Raw genomic sequence first — 17723 nt, 5'->3', positions numbered from 1 at the left:
TGTATCTGATCTGAGTAAAACTGAGCCACAAATGGCTATTAGCTTTACTCTGCATGCAGGAAGGTGAGTTTAGATATGAACTGAGAGGGAGGAAGAAGAATCAAAAGACAGGAGGAAGATGTAATTGGAAAATGAAAAAAGTAGGGAGTTGTCAGAATATCATATATATAAAAGAAAGTAATAAAAAAGGGGTGGGGATTGCTGGTAGCTAGCAATAAACTCAGGTAAACATAAAAAAGTGATTTTTCCCTATGAAGACTTGTATGAAATTATGGTCTCCTGAGCATTTATGCTCTTGGCCACCAGATCAAGAGCAGGGCCTCAACAGAAAGAAAACATCTAGTGTGCTGGCTTGTTTTGGGTCAACTTGACACAGGCTGGAGCCATCTGGAAAGAGAGGACTCCAGGTGAGAAGATGCCTCCACAGGATCAGACTGTGGGTAAAATCCTGTAGGGCATTTTCTTGATTGGTGATTGATGTGGGAGAGCTCAGCCCATTGTTGGTGGTGCCATTCCTGGGCTGGTGGTCCTGGGTTCTATAAGCAGGTTGAGCAAGCCATGAGGAGCAAGTCAGTAAGCAGCACCCCTCCATGGTCTCTGCATCAGCCCGTCGCTTTAGGTTCCTGCCCTGTTTGAGTTCCTACCCTTACTGCTTTAGATGATGAACTATTTTGGGGAACTGTGAGTGAAATAAATCCTTACTTCCCCAAGTTGCTTTTGATCATGGGGTTTCATCTCAACAATAGTAACCCTAAGTAAGTCACTAGGGAAGGAGGTGATCTTTTTTTCCCCCCAATACAGTGTCTGGCTCATGTGAATGACTGACTGGATTCTTCCTTGGTATTTTTACAGTTATAATATGAAAGGTACTCAGAGAAGAGTGGTAATCAGAACAGGGAGGGCACACAAAATCAGTCCCTAAGGTAGCGTCTTCACCCTGGGAAGAGAAGGTGGAATAGCAGTCTGAACCATGCCGTGTGCATTTCAGAGCTCTCCGAGGGAAGAGGCTTTCATCAGGTCTGTAACAAGAACTTAGGGCAAGAATTCCAGGGAAGGAAAGGTAACTCAGGAACTGAATGTTCTTGCTCAATTGATAACGAGCTCCCGTCCCCCACAAGTTTTCAAATACATACCGAATAGGAAAGAGCTCAGCATCAGTATTGTGGAAGGGTTCAGCATAGGCCAACCACACTGATGGATTTTAAACAACCATCTCAGTCCTTAGAGGTCTTGTTTCTACAGTAGTAGGTCTCTCCATATACAGAAAACAAACATTTGACCTGTCCAATAATCCCCATGTGAATGCAAATTCTACAAAGAGAAAGATCCCTATCTTTGTTCCTACGGGGACCAAAAGAGTCTCAAGAAATACTCATGGAGTGAATGACTACAGAAAAATGAGCCGATGGGATGATTCATTCAGCCTGCAAAGACAATTGCCACCGTTCTGTTGAGCTGAGTCTGATCCCAGGGCTCACATGGTAGAAGGAGAGAACCAGCTCCCACAAGTTGTCCTCTGACTACACGTGCACTGTGGCAAGTCTCCACATACGCACGCATGCACGCACACACAGGCACACGCACGCATGCGCACACACACAAACTAACACAACAACAATAAAACTTAAAACTAAGCAAGATACTCAATGTTAGGCCATTTGGGTTCTCTGAGCTGGGCTTGGAGATTTGTGCAAACAGAGCAAGCTAGCCTCTGGTTTTGACAGCTAGAGTTCAAGAACTTTCACTAGGATAGGGTTGGCCAAGGTCTGACCGTACGGAGCATAAGTCTGAGCACCTGGTGCAGATTCCCAGGCCCCAGGCTGAGCCCCTGATACCAATTTCTTGGAGGTGGGGTTGAGAATCAGATCCGACAGCTCTTCAGGTGACTTTTGACTCTAAAGGTGAGAACCAGTTAGCTACGCACAATACGGTGCTCCAAGCTAAGTTTTAAGAATGCTATGGGACAGAGAAACCACTGGTCCAAGACAGAACTCTAACATCTTATGTGAACAGGACATGTTTTACTTGGACTCCTGGTCCAACAAGTCATCCTCTCTTACTCTCTGAGACTGTCACCCCCAGTTCCAGGCTTGTGGTTGAAACCAATTGTGAAGGTTATAGGCTCATCAACTGACTACAGATAGAAACCCAAATCCAGTATATTCTTCAGGCCCACTTGGATGCTTAGCAGAGCCAGTAGGACTAGTTAAGCAGGCCCCAGACCTGCAACATCTGGGGCTGACAGGATGCTAGGATCCCACCCACCTCTCTGTTGGGCCTTGACATTCAGCTTGCCAATGCCTCTTTTAAAACATCAGAGCTGCATTTGCTGTGGTTGTCTCGCAGAATACCCAGTGAACCCAGAGTTCTGGGTCAGCACTGTGTAAACACTTTCAAATCTGAATGTTTTTAGACACTGTGGGTTGCCACGATCCTCCCAGGATCTAACTCACAGCCCATCTCACTTGGCAATGAAGGTGACTGAGTTTCAGGTTTCTGATTCTGCAGGGAATTCTGCCTCAACAGGTTTCTTCTCCAGATGGCTCATCACCACAGCAGGGTGAGGTTGCTCGGCATTCTGCCTCCATGGTAGCAGCACTGCCTCCGTGAGATGACCCAGCAGTGACCCGAGAGTTGTTCCATTAATAACCCTATCCAGGGCTGGAGAGGTGGCTCTGTGAAGAGCACTTGCTGCTCTTCCAGAGGACCTGAGTTTGGGTCCTAGAATCCACACAGGCAGTTCATAACTGTTATTCCAGTTTCAGGAGATCAGCTGCTCTGGCCTTCATTAGACATCTGCACTCATATGCGCGTGCTCACACACACACACACACACACACACACACACACACACACTTAGGAGGGGAAGTCTGCAGACACAAAGCATATCTACATAATGGATACCAGGCACTTATAGGCAGGTGTGAACGAGTGGATGACAACTGCTTATAGGGGATTTCTTTTGGGGTGAGATAGAGAGACACAGATGATGGTTGTACAGCATTGAGAATGGGCAAAAGCTTCTTAAGTATATATTTTAAAATGATTACTTTGATGTTACATGAATTTTTATCTCAAGAAAAAAGAAAACCCTTGCCCCATAACCCCAGAGGAAGTAGATTGCTTTTGCAGACTACGGGGGACTTCATTCTTTCTCTTTCCATGAGGGTGCAGAGTCTCTGTCTCTATCTCTGTCTCTGTCTCTCTGGGTGTGTGTGTGGGGTGTGTGTGTGTGTGTGTGTGTGGTGTGTGTGTGTGTGTGTGTGTTGGGGTAGTGAGCAAGCTTGTCCCTTGGCTCTGCTGTGTATAACAGTATCACTGCTGCCGTCATCTTGGGTGTCAGAGGTCTTCCCCAGGCATTGGGCACGCAATGCATTATTTAATGTGGGTATCCTGTGATGCTTGAATCCTAATTGTGCTGCTTGCAGCTTCGCTGGTTACATTGTCCAGAGCAACTCAGTCCTGCTTTGTGCCTTTGTTTGCCATCTACAAGGTTGGAATTGATAATATCAACCTTGTAGGTCTGTTGTAAGGATTAATGAATACACACACACACACACACACACACACAGACACACACTCAGGGGGGGGGGAGAGAGAGAGAGAGAGAGAGAGAGAGAGAGAGAGAGAGAGAGAGAGAGAGAGAATGCATTGGAATGATATGTGCTTATAGTAGGCATTACATATAAATTTTTATCATTGTTGATATTTTCTCTTCTCTTCTCTCCCTTGCGAAAATACTTTGCTAGGGGCTAACTAGTTTGTGTAAGCTGAAAGGACTCCCAGATAGATTGGAGGAGGAAGAGGTTTATTCCTTGACTCCCAGGAGCAAGGCCTGGGTGAGCCAGAGCACAGCAGCTGAGGGGCTGTAGGTGTTGTGAAAATAGTCCACTTTAAAGGGAAGCTCCTAATACCAGGAGGCAAACACCTCAATGGCTCCAGGAAGTCTCTAAAACTAATCAGATTTAACAGGTTTCTCCCCTCCCCCCAAGCTTATATAAGCAATAAGGGCTGTTGAAAGACACTCAGACAGCCAAGTTGCCTGGAAGAGGCCCAGGCCAACAGAGCCAGTGGGAAGACCCTTTTCAACTAGCAGAACTATCTGTAGGCTGTGCAGTTTGCTCTAGATTTCGAGATTTTGTGAGCTGTCACTCATGCTGAGGTGGCTTTTGGTGCTGCAACTGTCTGAGTCATCTCTGCCACAGTTAGTAACCCCTCACTCATACACCTGTAAGAACCCCAGTGAAATTCACTGGTTCACCAACTTAGACTTTTGTGGTATCCATACTTCGGTCTGTCATCAGTTCCCAATCTGGGGTGAATATATGTCTGCTTATGTCTCCCCCAAACAAGTGAGGGGACACAAAGACAAATGACTGGGTATAGAGGTGACGTTTCTGAACAGAAGCTTGGTGTGGCTGTCACTGCACCCTCTTGGCATGAGGAAATAGTCTTGAGGCTTTATCAAGAGACAGAGGGAGAAAAATGTCTGGTAACCACAAATATGGTTACCATAGAGGGCATCAAACAGGAAGGAACAAAGAACAAAGAAGGACCGAGGGTCCAGTGATTCAGGGGATGTGAACAGTCATGAGAATAATCCGAATGTTTAGGATATATGCTAAGCAATAGGTATTCACATTTTTCCTTATTATTATTATTATGATTTATTGATGCTATGAGGAGGCTATGAGGAGGACACCTTGAGGATTAGGTGGGTCCAAGGGGTCCAAGGTATGGACAGGGCAAAAAAATTATTTATTATTATTTTTCCTTTTCTGTCTGCATGAATGTTTTGCTTGCATGCATATATGTGTATTATGTGTATGCATGGCGCATGTGAAGGACAAAAGAGGGCACTGGACCCCTTGAAAATGGAATTACAGGTGGTTGTGAGCCACTATGGGAGCTGGGAATAAATTTCTCTGTACGGGCAACAAGTGCTGCTAATCACTGAGCCATCTCTCTAACCCCTATTGTTATTATTTGTGACTCTCTTTCTTTCTCTCTCTGTGCATGTGTGTGTATGTGTGTGGTATGTGGGGCATGCACGTGAGCATGTGTGCGTGTGCGTGCACGTGTGTGGGTACACACAGGGGCCAGACAGGATGTTGGGCATCGTGTTTTGTCACTCTCTGTCTTACTCCTTTGAGGCAGGGTTTCTCACCAAGTGAGAAGCTTACTTTGAAAGCCAGGCTGGCTGACCAGCAAGCTCCTGGGTTCTGTTCCTCAACCATGCCCATCTTTAATGTGGATGCTGAGGATTCAAATTCAGATGCTTGCACAGAAAGTTCTCTTACTCACTGAGAAGTTCTCTTACCTTTCCCCCTCCCCAGCATTCATTATTATAACATTTAGAGAGTGCCTGGGCCTGGGGCCTCACGCTGCATACTCAAGAGCCCCTTGACAACATCGGTATCTAAATAAAAAAAAATAATGATGATATAAAGTTGCTAGCACTGAGAAAATATGCAGAGCCCAATTTAAGCCTTTTCTTTTTGGCTTTTTTTTTTTAAAGACAAGATCTTGTTATATAGTCCAAGGTAGCCTTGAATTCATGATTTGCCTGCCTAAGCCTCCTAAGTGTTCTTTTCCCCTCCTTTCTCTCCCCCCCCTTTTTTTTGTGTGTGTGTGGTTGCGTGTGAGTGTGTGGGCATGCACACCCATGCGTGCATATGTAGAGACCAGAAGAGGCTATTGGATATCTTCTTCTGTCTTCTCTAGCTTATTCCCTTGAGACAGATCGCATCTCTCATCATTTCAACTAGGTTGGCAGTGAGCCTGTCTTTATGCTGGGGTTACAGGCAGAAGCACCCATGTCTGGATTTTTACCTGGGTGCTGGGTCCTCATGCTTGCGTAGCGAGAGCTCTTATCCACTAAGTCATCTCTTTGCCTCCTTCATGTGCTCTTCATGTCACGATGGCAATATTGACATAACCCAGCACTGATGAGTGTGTTGCACCCTAGGGCACAGCCACCTTTAGAAGTTTGTCATGAGCTCTGACTGGCAGAGCCAGAAGTACCTGGCTGTGCACCGAGCCCACTTCCTGCAGTTGATCCTCATAGCAGACCTGTGTGGTGGTGAAGCCAAGGTCCTAGGAATTTGGATGTCTTAGCTGTTTGTTCACCTTTGACTTTCCAGCCTGGCAAGGGCCTGGCATTTGCCCAAATGAGGTCATCAGAACCCCTCTGGGACTCCTCTGATGAGCTCAGATGGCAATGGCACCTCTCTGCCAGCTGCTTGCTAGGGGCTGGCTACACCCTCTTCCCACTGCATGGCTCCGTGGCCAGAGCAGGAGAGTATGAGGCCAACACAAAAAGACGCAGAGAGAAGACTGGTTTGGGGACACCCAAGGGTCCCTCAATGAGGCTGCTTCTGGATGTTTCTCAGTCCTGGCAGCCTATCAATCATGCCCCTTCTGCCTAACGTGGTTGGAGTTGAGTTTCTGCCACCTGAAAAGTCCAGACTAATAAAAGGTCTCTTCAGACTCAGACTCGAGTATCTGACACATTCCTGACTTGCCCTGGAGGCAATTTTGTTTCTCAGAAAATAGTGGAAGCAACTGGGAAAATTGCTGCTCTGGACCTAATTCTGACCAACACGAACAAATTGGCTGTGAAGTAGATGTGACATGTAACTGGTGAGAAAATGGTCACATCACTTTGAGTTTGCGGCGACCTGATCCCAACAAGCTGGAAACAGACATTGGATCCAGACGCTTCAGATACAACACCGCAATATTTCCTGTGCGTCAAGATGTTAGGTAACCCTTAAAATCTTCAAGAAAAAAAAAAGAGACATCTCATCAAAAATTAAAATGTACTCTAAAAGGAAAGGCGCTTAGTACAGGCAGACTTGAGGAAATAGCAACTTAGTAAAAGAAAAAAGATGTTTGAAAAATCTAAAATTACACAGCAGGGTTGGGGAAACATAAGTTTTTAAGTTTTGAAGCATAACTCCTACGACCTAAACTGTCGCTAGAGAGAGCCAGTTGAGAAGAAGAACCCGGAAGTGTGGAATGAGAGTCACCCAATTGGCAACTGCGCAAGTGTGGTTGGAGGAGATTTGGAGATCAAGAATGTGGGTTGGTACGTCACCGTCAGAGACAACTGCAGGCCCTTAGTGGGACATCTACTGGCCTGGTGCACCTGTCGGAGTGACCTGTCAGGAAACGGGGGCCTCTGCTAACTGTCAGTTGCATCTCCAGCTGTGCAGGGACATGCCTCCCACTACCAGGTCCTTGTATCATCTGAACTAAAAAGAGTGTGGTCTGAAATAGCCTCGGCTTCACAGAGAAGGCAGCCCGGGATCTGTGGGGTTTGCATTAACACAATGGAGGCTCTTAGCTTTATTTTTGGATCATGGCATTGCTCAAAAATCAGGGGACAGACATAGACCTTCTTTCTAGAGGAACTTCTACGTGTGGAATTTGGCAAGCAGTTGCAGGAGATCCACAGTATTCAGAAGGCTAACTAAGGAGAGAAGGCTCGGTTGGCTAAGCATACGCTGTGCAAACACAGAGGCCTGAGTTCGAGTCCCAGAACTAGTGTGAAAAATCCAGACACAGTGGTTTACACTTGTGATTCCAGTGCTGGAGAGGCGGAAAAAGGCGGATTCCAGGAACTCGATGACCTGCCACCTTCCCTGACTTGGCCGGTTCTAGGCCCATGAGAGACCCTGACTCGAAAGCCAATGCGGGGCTAGTGAGTTGGTACAGCAGGGAAAAGTGCTTGCAAACCCAGCAGCCTGACTGCACTACCTGGAATCCACATTTAAAAAAAAAAAGTTGGATGCACTCAGTGCGCACATCTGCAACCCCAAGCTGAAATAGGAAGTGGAGACAGAGAATCACCTAGAAGTGTATAGCCCGGCTAGCCTGGAGTAGACAACGAAGTTCAGCGGAGAAAGACCCCACCTCAACAAGGAGAGGACCAGGTCCTGAACGCTGTCCTTTGACCTTCACATATACAGCGTTGCTCAGTTGCATCTGCTCCAATTGATGAAACAAACAATAAACCAAGGTGGAGGAAGGTCACTAGAGGCTGTTTTCTAGTCACACACACACATACACACACACACACACACACACACACACACACACACACGAGCACGCGCTTTTGTAACAGATAAAGCAAAATGATTTGATGAACTAGACATACTAGTTCCTCATAGACAGACTGGTCAAGTGTTGCAAATTCCCTAATCCTGAGTCCTTGATTGGGGGTGGGGGAGGATGACTACAAGGTAAATGATTTTCGATCACCTCGTTAGAATAGGTCAGAGGCCTTTTTAATACATTCCCATTGTCTTCAAACTCTGCCTTTTCACAGATTGGTATTGACATCTCCATGTCAACAGACAGAATGGGGCAGGGCACTGAAGTCCCAGTGCGTACTTGACAGCACAGATGCTCAACCGGTGAGCAGACCTACGATGATCGCCATGTTCCTCACGTTTAACACTGGCGAACGCATACTTTGCTACAGTACTTCCATTAGCAGTGTAGGGTCTGTCCCAGGATTTCAAAATGAATTCATTGAATATGCAAATGATAAGAGCTGGCCTTGTGCTTTCCAGTGTCAGCTGCCTCAGATCTTCACGATGGGGAGGGGAGAGGCCTGCGGTGCAGCTAGAAAACTAGATAAAGACCACACCCGCTGTCCCAGATGGAGGTGTATTTAGGAGGAAGACCATGCGCACCACATTTAGAGCCCAGCGCAATGCCTCCATCTGTAGCGGCTCTGGCCTTGGAGACCTCAGTGTAGGTTCTTCCCTGAACCTGAAGCATTTCAGCTTTATTCTGCCGCACTACAACCAGTGACCTAATTTCCTGGGGAAGCCCAAATGAAGGGTTTGGATAACAAACAGATTAGAAGTCTGGCCTCTTTATAGAAATAGCTGAAAACCAGAATGTGCAACAGAGCTTAAAACAAAGAAAAGGAAACACACTGTAGTCTCCAGGGGGCCCAGAAGTCTCCCCCAGATGTCAGACATCTCCCAAGTAGAGCCCATTGGAAAGCTATCACATGGTGATTAAAACACAGAGTAGTGAACCAAAGACACTCCGGGGATCATCTACCAGAACCAGCCTGTCCCTGCTACAGAACCCCGAGACAGAGTCCAGAATGTGGGCCCTAATATTCTGTATCTTCGTCCCGCCCACCTCCACACCCTGCTCCAAGGCTCTCAGCACCGTCACATTTGGTCTGTCCTCCAGTGCTCCTGAGGCGCATGTCTGTTCCATGTTCTGTACCATGTTGTCTATGGTTCGCCACCATGGGGCGCTCGCTTCCATCTGGGGACTTCGCCCCTGCTGCCCTCACTGCCTCTCCTCTTCGTCGCCCCTCCCCTTTACTTAATGCTCATGCTCATGCTGGCTTGAAATGTCCTTTCTTCAGAGGAGCCTCCCCTGTCCTCTTGATTTTCTGATATGTTCCCCGTTATCCCCAAACTTCCTCCTCAGAGAGAGTTTTGATATTGTTGCTTCTGTTTGATCAATGCCAGTCTCTCCCATCTGGCAATAAACTCCATCAGGGCACCAAACACGCCGCCTTGCTCATCTCCAAGCAGAGTGCTTGGCACGCACTAGAGAGCCTGGAGTAGCGTGACCTTCATCGGAACTGATCAATGAGAGAGTGATACCAGCCACACTTGACAAGGGAGGAAAGACACCCAGAGGAGAGAGTTATTCTTCAAGATCATCACCATTAGCGGATGGGTGTTGACCCTTGAACTCAGGACTGCTCCCTTTCCGCTGGCTCATCCCACCCCTGTACTGCCATTTCTCGAGTCCTGGTGCTGTTACTCGGTGAGTGTATTCTAGGCTCAGCTCCCAGTGGTAACTGAAACTCCTGATGGCTGCCACCCACACACGACACCCATAACCAGCATCATTATGACTCTAGCACCCATGGCCCAAGCCCCCTCATGGCAGATCCCTCGGCACCCCTCGAGGCAGGTCCTCTCGTACCCTGCAATTACTCCCACTCTCCCAGGAGCCAGAAGGGTAGGAATGGGGATAATTATTGAGAAGGTGACAGCTCTTCTTCACGACCAAGAATATCTCCCACCTCCTGGAGGCATTTCTGCCTTAAGTTCTACGGTGCATTTTCTTTCACAAACACGGAGCTGTTGACTTGACTCCATTGTTTAACTCCTTCAGTATCCTTGGGAAGTTGGGGGTAAAGTTCCTAACTCCTGGCTGGGAACTCCCTGAGGGCAGGGCCTTTGTCTTTGTTGCTCCTTCCTGCCCCACCAGCTGTTGGAGCACTACTGGACACATGCTAGGCCTCAGAAGATACAGGTGGTATGTGAACAAAGAGAGAGCTGTCGCTCCAGGAATTTACTACACTTGTATCTTACAGGGACAGCTTGAAGTCTATCATACAGGTCCAGAGAGGCAAGAGGTTTGTCTACGGCAAACAAATTAGTAAGCAATAGTGCCAGGACCGAGTCTGAAGCAATCTAGGTCAAAGTACCGAAGTGGGGGAAGAGAAGGATTTAGAATTGAAGCAGGAAGGCAAAAAGATGCTGATTGCTCCGTGGTGCACAGATGGTAATGCAGATCCAAGGGCAGGTTCAGCACCGGGAGGTTGAGAAGGTGGAAGGAACACTGCACAGCAGATATTCAACCCAAGTGCAAACTTTACATCCTAGTGGTGGTTGGTGTGCTAAGACTGGCAATACAGGGTCCTGAAGGAGGAATCACTCAGGATCGTGGAGGATGTTGATGCTCATGGGGAGCCACAGGGACCAGACCTGGATATCAGCCCAGATCTCAGTCCTGTGGAGGAAGGTGGAGACAGCCTGGAGGGAATCCCAGGCCAGGTTCTTTTTCGTCCTGCACACCGATTCACAGAGGTCTCTGCCTTTCTCTAGGTGTATCCCCATCCTTATCTATACGATGAGGACTGTGGTTTTCCAGTTTAAAGCAGCATCCTCCCCCATCTAACACCCGAATGATGGTATGTTCAAGGAAGCAGTTAGAGTCCCAGAGTGTTTGAAATGGCCTCTTCACTGAGTCCCACATGGGAGTCCCTGCCCAACGTGCCCAGTTTCTGTTGAATAGCTCTGGGCCAGCAGGTCTCAGCTGGGGATGATTTCATCCTCTTCCCTATCCCCTAGGATGTTAGGCAGTATCTGAGACACTTTTGGTTGTCACAATGGAGAGTGCACATTCCTGGCACCTTGTGGGTGTGGACCAGGGATGCTACTAAATACCCTACAGTGTGCAAGACAATTCTTACACCGAGGAATTATCTCGGTGTAACTCAGCCAACACCCTCGATATTCTCAGTGCCGTTCATAATTTAATCTTTTCCTTTCTCAGTCCCCACAGCCTCTTGTACTTTGCTTGTACTTGGTTCCTCCCGGCTTGTCTAAGAATTGTTCGTCTTTTCCCTGCTTCTGAGCCCTAACGCTGACCCCGCTGTACGCATCTTCTCATGTAACAATATTAGGAGGATGGGGGGGGGCATTGGAGAAATGACTGCATCGTGAGAGCACAATTTCCAATACCCTTATGACATACGACTCAGGGACCACCTTGTCCCCTTCACCATGTCAGGATACAGCAAGAAGGCAGCACCCGTATGAAAGTAGGCCATCACCAGACGGTAAATCCGTGGGCGCTTTGATCTTGGACTTGCCAGCCTCCACACCGCTGAGCAGCACACGTCTGCCATGGATGAGCCACCGTCTATGTTAGTTTGCTTTGCAGCCTGACAGACCGCGGGATCAACGGTTAGGTTTTGAATCTCAAATGTTATACCATGGGCTCACACTGGGAATGCTGGTTTCTCAGCTGGGTGCTGTGGGAGGCCGAGGCACCTTCAGGAGGTGGGGCCTGGCTGGCAGAAGTAGGTCACGACAAGTGGGCCTTTGAAAGTCAGAGCCTGAAGCCTGGTTCAGGTCCTGCTTGCCCCCTGCTTCCTCCTTCACCATGATATAAATAGCCTACACCACAAAGTCCATGGCCATGAACCCTTCCTTGTTGTGATGGACTGAAAATTCTTTGAGCGAAAAGAAATCTTTTCTCTCTTTAAGTTGTTCTTGTTGGGCACGTTACTAACAGTGATATAAAGAGAAATGAGCACCCCAGGTACCAGTCACTCACCAAGAGGTCTGCTCTTGGCCCTTCCACAGGGGAACTTCCTTGGCATGATAGCTTGCCTTAACATCCTTTATCATGGTTGACAGCCATTCGTGGGATTATTGAGTAACACCTAGTTCCTGCCTTGGGCTGTAGTGTTGTGACAAGACGGAGCTTTCACGTGTTAGGGGCCCCAGAAGCAATTGCTAACGTGAAGTTGGTTTGGCAGCATAGGCGGTGGCTTTGTTCAAGTTCTAGATACAAGGCTTGGTGCCTTGGTGAGAAGGCCTCACTCAGATAAGAAGCTGAGGTGATGTGTCAAACCAGTGGGGTGGGAGGGGACTGGGAAGGTCTTTCAGAAGAGCAGAGCCAAGAGCACTGTGATGGAGTGGGATCAGGGGCTGGACCGAGGGCAGAGGGATGAGTGGAATCTGAAGGTAACTGGGTGTCTGAAGCAGGAATCCAGGGCTAGCCAGGAGGGGAAGCCACTGTTCCTTTCACCCTGGGAGCCCCGAGGAATGGCCTACTAGGATACTCTGAGATGTGGTGAGTTGAAACGGGATGGAACAGGTCAGGTAGAAACTGTGTGAACTCAGTAGCCTGGGAATCCCCCCCCCCCACCTGCCCCTCTGACCCCCTGGCCTTGTCGAGCTCAACCTCCCACCCCCACGTGGAACCAGAAGAATTTGCTCAGAGGATTGCCAGGGAAGCAGGCCAGTGGAGCAGCCGGTGGAGGCACACGGGGATGGAAGGCAGATTACATGTCACCTCATATTAATCATTCCGGCAACTTCCCTCATCCACCCAGAGAGGAGAGAATTAATTGCAATCTTGAAGGCAAGCCAACAGCAGCGATAACACTGAAGAGGAAGGAGGCGATCTCTTTTCCAGCCACGAGCCTACCAGAACGCCTTCGAGGGCCAGATTTGCTTACCTGTGAGATACATCTCCTCCCCTTCGGTGAACATCTGGTGGCAGCGCACACATCTGGCACAGGTGGGGTGGTAGTGCTTCCCTCCTGCCTGTGGAAATCAGGATACGGAGCAGAACATCAGAACTGAGGCCACTGTCCAGTAGGGGCTGGTGGGTGAACACTTTTTGGGAACATTGTTGGGTTTGGTGTCTCTCTCCAGGGCTCTGTTGGTCAGTTGGGAGGCTGCCCGGGGGCAACCACAACCATATGAGAGTCTACCCAGATAGCTTGGTGGTTTCTTCATGGGTCTTGATGGAAGCTCAGGGGATTTTCCTAGACATGGGCAGGGCAATCAGAGGACACTATTCCCCATCTCCTCCTTGCCCATGAGGAAGCGTTGATTTGAGGACTGCCAGCATGTTCCTGAGTATGGGGGTCCTTGACACTAATGATATTGACAATGATTGTAAGTACTACCATGTGAACTTGAGGCTCAATAACATTGTCTCGGAATAAGGAAGGAGGAGAGATGGATAGGTCGATAGATAGATCCTTTCCAATCCTGTTTTTGAGGTCTGATTTCACCAAGGCAAATGTACCAGTGTACCATGCATCTGTAGCATTATTTAAAACACAGTCATGTAAGAATGAGAACAAGCATGAGGCTTAGAGTCTTTACAAACAAGAAAAATCTGGCTAGAACGATATTCATTTTGGGCTGCCTTCAACTGGCAAACAGCTCTGTTTCTCCTGTTACGTTGTACCAGTTGTCTGTTAAGTGAGTCAACTTAAAGACAGATTAAAGTATTAGGTAAGGCTGAGTGTATAAGGTTTACAAACATGGCAAAAATTATGAGCACAGCTTAAGGAGGACAGATTTTTTTTTTTTAAATGGGCTCAGCGCATAAATTATGTTACATGAGAAGCGGGATCCGCTGGGGCGCTCCTCACGCCTAGGTTAGAATGCTGTACCTGGATCTCTCAGCCTGAGCCTGGCCTATCTAACCTGGATTTAGTAAACACATTCCTTTTTCTCACTTTCCTTCCCGACCAATATTTCATTTAAAAATGGAAATGAGTGCAAATCTTTTTTTGGAGGAGGGGGATAAATGGCTTTTGAGAACGTTGTGTTTTAGGTCTCCCTGGAAACAGGGAGCAAGGTCACCCCTGACCCTACCCCCATCTCACTTCTGCCTTAGCTACTAGAATCTCATTCCAGAAGACCTGAGGTACAAGGGCCCTTTGGTGACACATCTAGAATTTGCATATGGGAGGAGGAGCACAGAGCCTTGGATGGAAAGTGAAGCATGATTTGAATGAATTCTTTTTTTTCCCATAACAGCACAGGTATTTTTAGGGGAGGGACGAGGTAAATGGATGACTGTGGGCGGTCATGAAACCCCCTTCTCTAAGCCAGCACTTAGTCTGATGTTAGTTCTAAAATCACAACCACGTAAAGAAATCTTATCTGCAAACCACCTTAGGGGTGGGGTTCTTGGGATGGGCTTGTCTGTTTAGGAGAAACTCTTTTATCTCAAAACTTAGCAAGAACTTGAAAGGGGCAGATTCCTACAAAGGAAAAAATAATTTTCAATGCCCCCTTTCTCCATTCTTGGTTGTTTCTGTGGCTCCCACCAGTGAGAAAATGGTCGTTGTTGTTGAGTAAGCTGTGTTCAAACTTCAGGAAGAGCCTGCTATTTTCCCAAGCACGGAAGTCGTGGGACCGATCCCCCTGCACCATGACAAGGATAATCAGCGTAATTAGTAGCCTCTTCCTACGGTGTCTCCTTATCATTTCAATTATAGGGCCTGTTTTGGGCCCTGATTTTTCCCTCCATCATGGCAACAGTGGCTCCGCAATACTGAACGCACATCTTCTTAAATGTCACACCCGCCACCCTGCCCCAGCTGAAAAAAGACTTCAGGCCTGTCTCAGCAGCCTTGGTCCTGGATGGCTTAGAAAACAATGGGGTAGAAGGGAGGCTGCCAGGGCAGCCTTCGCCCAGCATAAGGGAACAAAGGCAGAGAGAGAGATGCAACGAGTCATTTTACACACTAACAAACTGAAGCCAAGAAGGCAGTGAGGAAAAGCAGCAAAGAGTTGGTACCCCTAAGGAGGCCATATCAGAGAGCACTGAGCATGGCAGTCGAGGTCTGAAGTGGAGCAAGAGCAGGCTGTGGGTCTTTTTGCTGAGGACATAGGAAGGAATGGGACTGACACTCAGCCGTTCTGTCCCCAGAGAAGGAAGGAGTCACGAGATGGCCTCAGAAGAGAATGGGAATGTTGGGATGAGAAGACAAGAAACAGTTTGAAGCGTCTGCAGTATCCTGGAAATATGCTGGCCCTGTTCTGGCGGTTACTGCCTAGCCAGCATCCTTGCCCATCTTCCAGAAATAGCACCAAGCTTGGGTCAGCTGGACCACCCGCTATCAAGCCGTATGGTTATATTGTGTGAGCCCCACCAATGAGCTGATTCCAACTCTATGGGCACAGTGAGATCAGGGAAGGGTCCGAAGTTATCCAGAGAGCCCCCAGATGTTTGCTGAACCATTAAGAAAGAACATTTTGTTAACCACCCCGGATGTTGCTATATCCATGTGATAGGATATAAGCCTAAGCAACTGGTGTCCAATACCCCAAGCGCAAAGCAGAATCCTCTTCAGAATAAAGGCAATGCAGAAGAATGTGGCGCCAAGATGGTCAAAGATTCAAGGGATCTTAATCAGCCTCATTCTCCAGCTAAGCCTAAAGCCAGAATGATGCCCACATTCTTATTATGGGAATGGACACATGTCCTTTTCAGTCCCCTTGATTTGAGACTGGCTTCTGCCTTCCAACTAAACAAAGTCCTGCTTAACATACTCATTAGGAAAGAAATGACAGTCTACGCTATTGACAAAGATGCGCTTAAGGTTTCGTGGCTAGACATGGTAAAATTAGAATTCGAATCCATGATTTTTTTTCTCCCGACCCCTGGATATCTGAGAGCCTTAGGCATCACTGTGGGATCCAGGAGGCTGGAGTCCCAGACTCCATCTCTGCCTTTGACCTTAGAAAGGTACCACTAGTCTTGGGTCTCCTTTTTTTTTCATATGTAAAACAAGGAGGCTGGGAGAGCTGATTGCTAAATGTCTTTTCCAGCGCAAAGGGATGGGGGAAAAAGTCAGTAACACGCTGAGGGAGCTAGTACGAACGGGGTCAGTGGGAATCCAGTCACAGCTGCCTTGAAAGGAGAGACCGCCACACTGGGAAACAAAAGGCGGCCACTAGAAAACCTTGCCAGCTGCAGCCTAGTGTGCATCAAGATTCTTCTCTTGAATCCAGCTTTAGTGGCCTTCCCCCCACTGACTCCACAACTTGCTAATGCTCCTGCCTCGGTTATGCAGAAGCAGTCAGCAATGACTATTTAAGGCAAAATTTCACCACACGCACCAGCCTTTCCCAGCCCCTTCGTCCCTTAACTTCTCTACATTTTGACCAAGAGTCCAACTGATCCGCCATGTTTCCTGAAGCTCCATCTTTTACGCTGTTCTCAGTTTCCCTCTCTTACCCTGTGTGCACAAGCACACACAGGTCTACATATGTGTGTCGGTTCATGTGCATGCACATGCTTGGGAAGGCCAGAGGAGAGTCTTTTAAAATATTTTTATTTTATGTGCATGACTGCTTTGCCTTCATGTATATCTATCTGTGTATCATTTTCATGCCTGGTGCCCACACAGGCCAGCAGAAGGCACCAGATCCCCTGGAACTGGAGTTACAGATGGTTGTGAGTTGCCATCTGGGTATTGGGAATCAAACCTGGATCCTCTGGAAGAACAGCCTCTATGAGCCATCCCGCCAATCCCTTCACCTTGATTTTGGAGACAGAGTCTCTCCCTGGCTTGAAACTTGCCAAGTAGGCTTGGCTGGCTGATCAGTGAAGCCCAGGGATGTGCCTGTCCTTGCTTCCCCAGCATGGGGACCGCGAGTGTGAACCACTGCTCCTGACTTTTTCCATACATGTTCCGGAGATCTCAAGCCCTTGTGTTTCCAAGGCAAACACTTTACCAACTGAGCCAGCTCCCCAACCCTCCTCCTAGTTCCTTGATTGTCTCTCTTCTGATAACAACTCCATGTCTTTGTGCCACCCGCAGGCAGCCATTTCCCAAGGCTGGTGGTAGCCCTTTTCCAGTCTGCCAATCTCTCTCCTCTGTCTGACTATTCTCATACTATTATTCAACCCTGAGTGCTAGGCTTCTCCAGGTTTAGGCTTTGTTTCTGGACTTTGATCTACCTTCCTGTCTGTCCTCTTGAAACCTTCCTGGGATTTCAGTCACATCCCATCTCAAATGCTCACCACGATTCTGCCTGGATTACCTGGCTTCTTTTCCATCTCTGGTTCCACAGATGCCATACTAAGGTTCTCGTCACCCAGACTCAACACTTTGACACAACTTTGGCTTCTTCCTCAGTCCCCAAATTCTCAAGTTGTCCACAGTGGCTGAGCTACTGAATTTCAGCTTCCATGGAGCTGGAGACAAAGGTGGTCACCCTTGATCGCAGGGGCTCCCTGGTGGCGTCTCTTCCGGTTTCCTGTGAGCACCATGCTACCTTCTCTGAGGTGCAGCTCTAACCAGGTCATTCCAGCTCAGTCTCTCCACAACTCCCCAGTGCCCAGCGAATCATCCATAGACTCTTTATTCTTATACCTCACACCCCTGGATTCCTGGGCCC

At 48.0% G+C, this 17723-nt stretch overlaps 1 protein-coding gene across 3 annotated transcripts in view; it reads right to left on the bottom strand.

Annotated features, from left to right (window-relative positions):
- Positions 1–17723, bottom strand: part of Ablim3 (actin binding LIM protein family member 3) — a 113850-nt gene that overhangs the window by 25501 nt on the left and 70626 nt on the right. For all 3 annotated transcript variants that reach the window (XR_007594593.1, XR_007594592.1, XM_050157912.1), the window contains one exon: positions 13028–13115. Coding sequence is in view for 1 of the 3 variants with exons in the window: in XM_050157912.1 (XP_050013869.1) it covers positions 13028–13115 (88 nt within the window). In the remaining 2 variants the exon portion in view is untranslated. The remainder of the gene's footprint in view (positions 1–13027; positions 13116–17723) is intronic.

This window comes from Alexandromys fortis, unplaced genomic scaffold (genome assembly GCF_014885135.2).
Source record: "Alexandromys fortis isolate MF-2015 unplaced genomic scaffold, M_Fortis_MF-2015_v1.1 scaffold_94, whole genome shotgun sequence".
NCBI classification, from domain to species: domain Eukaryota; kingdom Metazoa; phylum Chordata; class Mammalia; order Rodentia; family Cricetidae; genus Alexandromys; species Alexandromys fortis.
The sequence above is the reverse complement of the archived record's forward strand: the minus strand, read 5'-3'. Positions and strand labels throughout refer to the sequence as shown.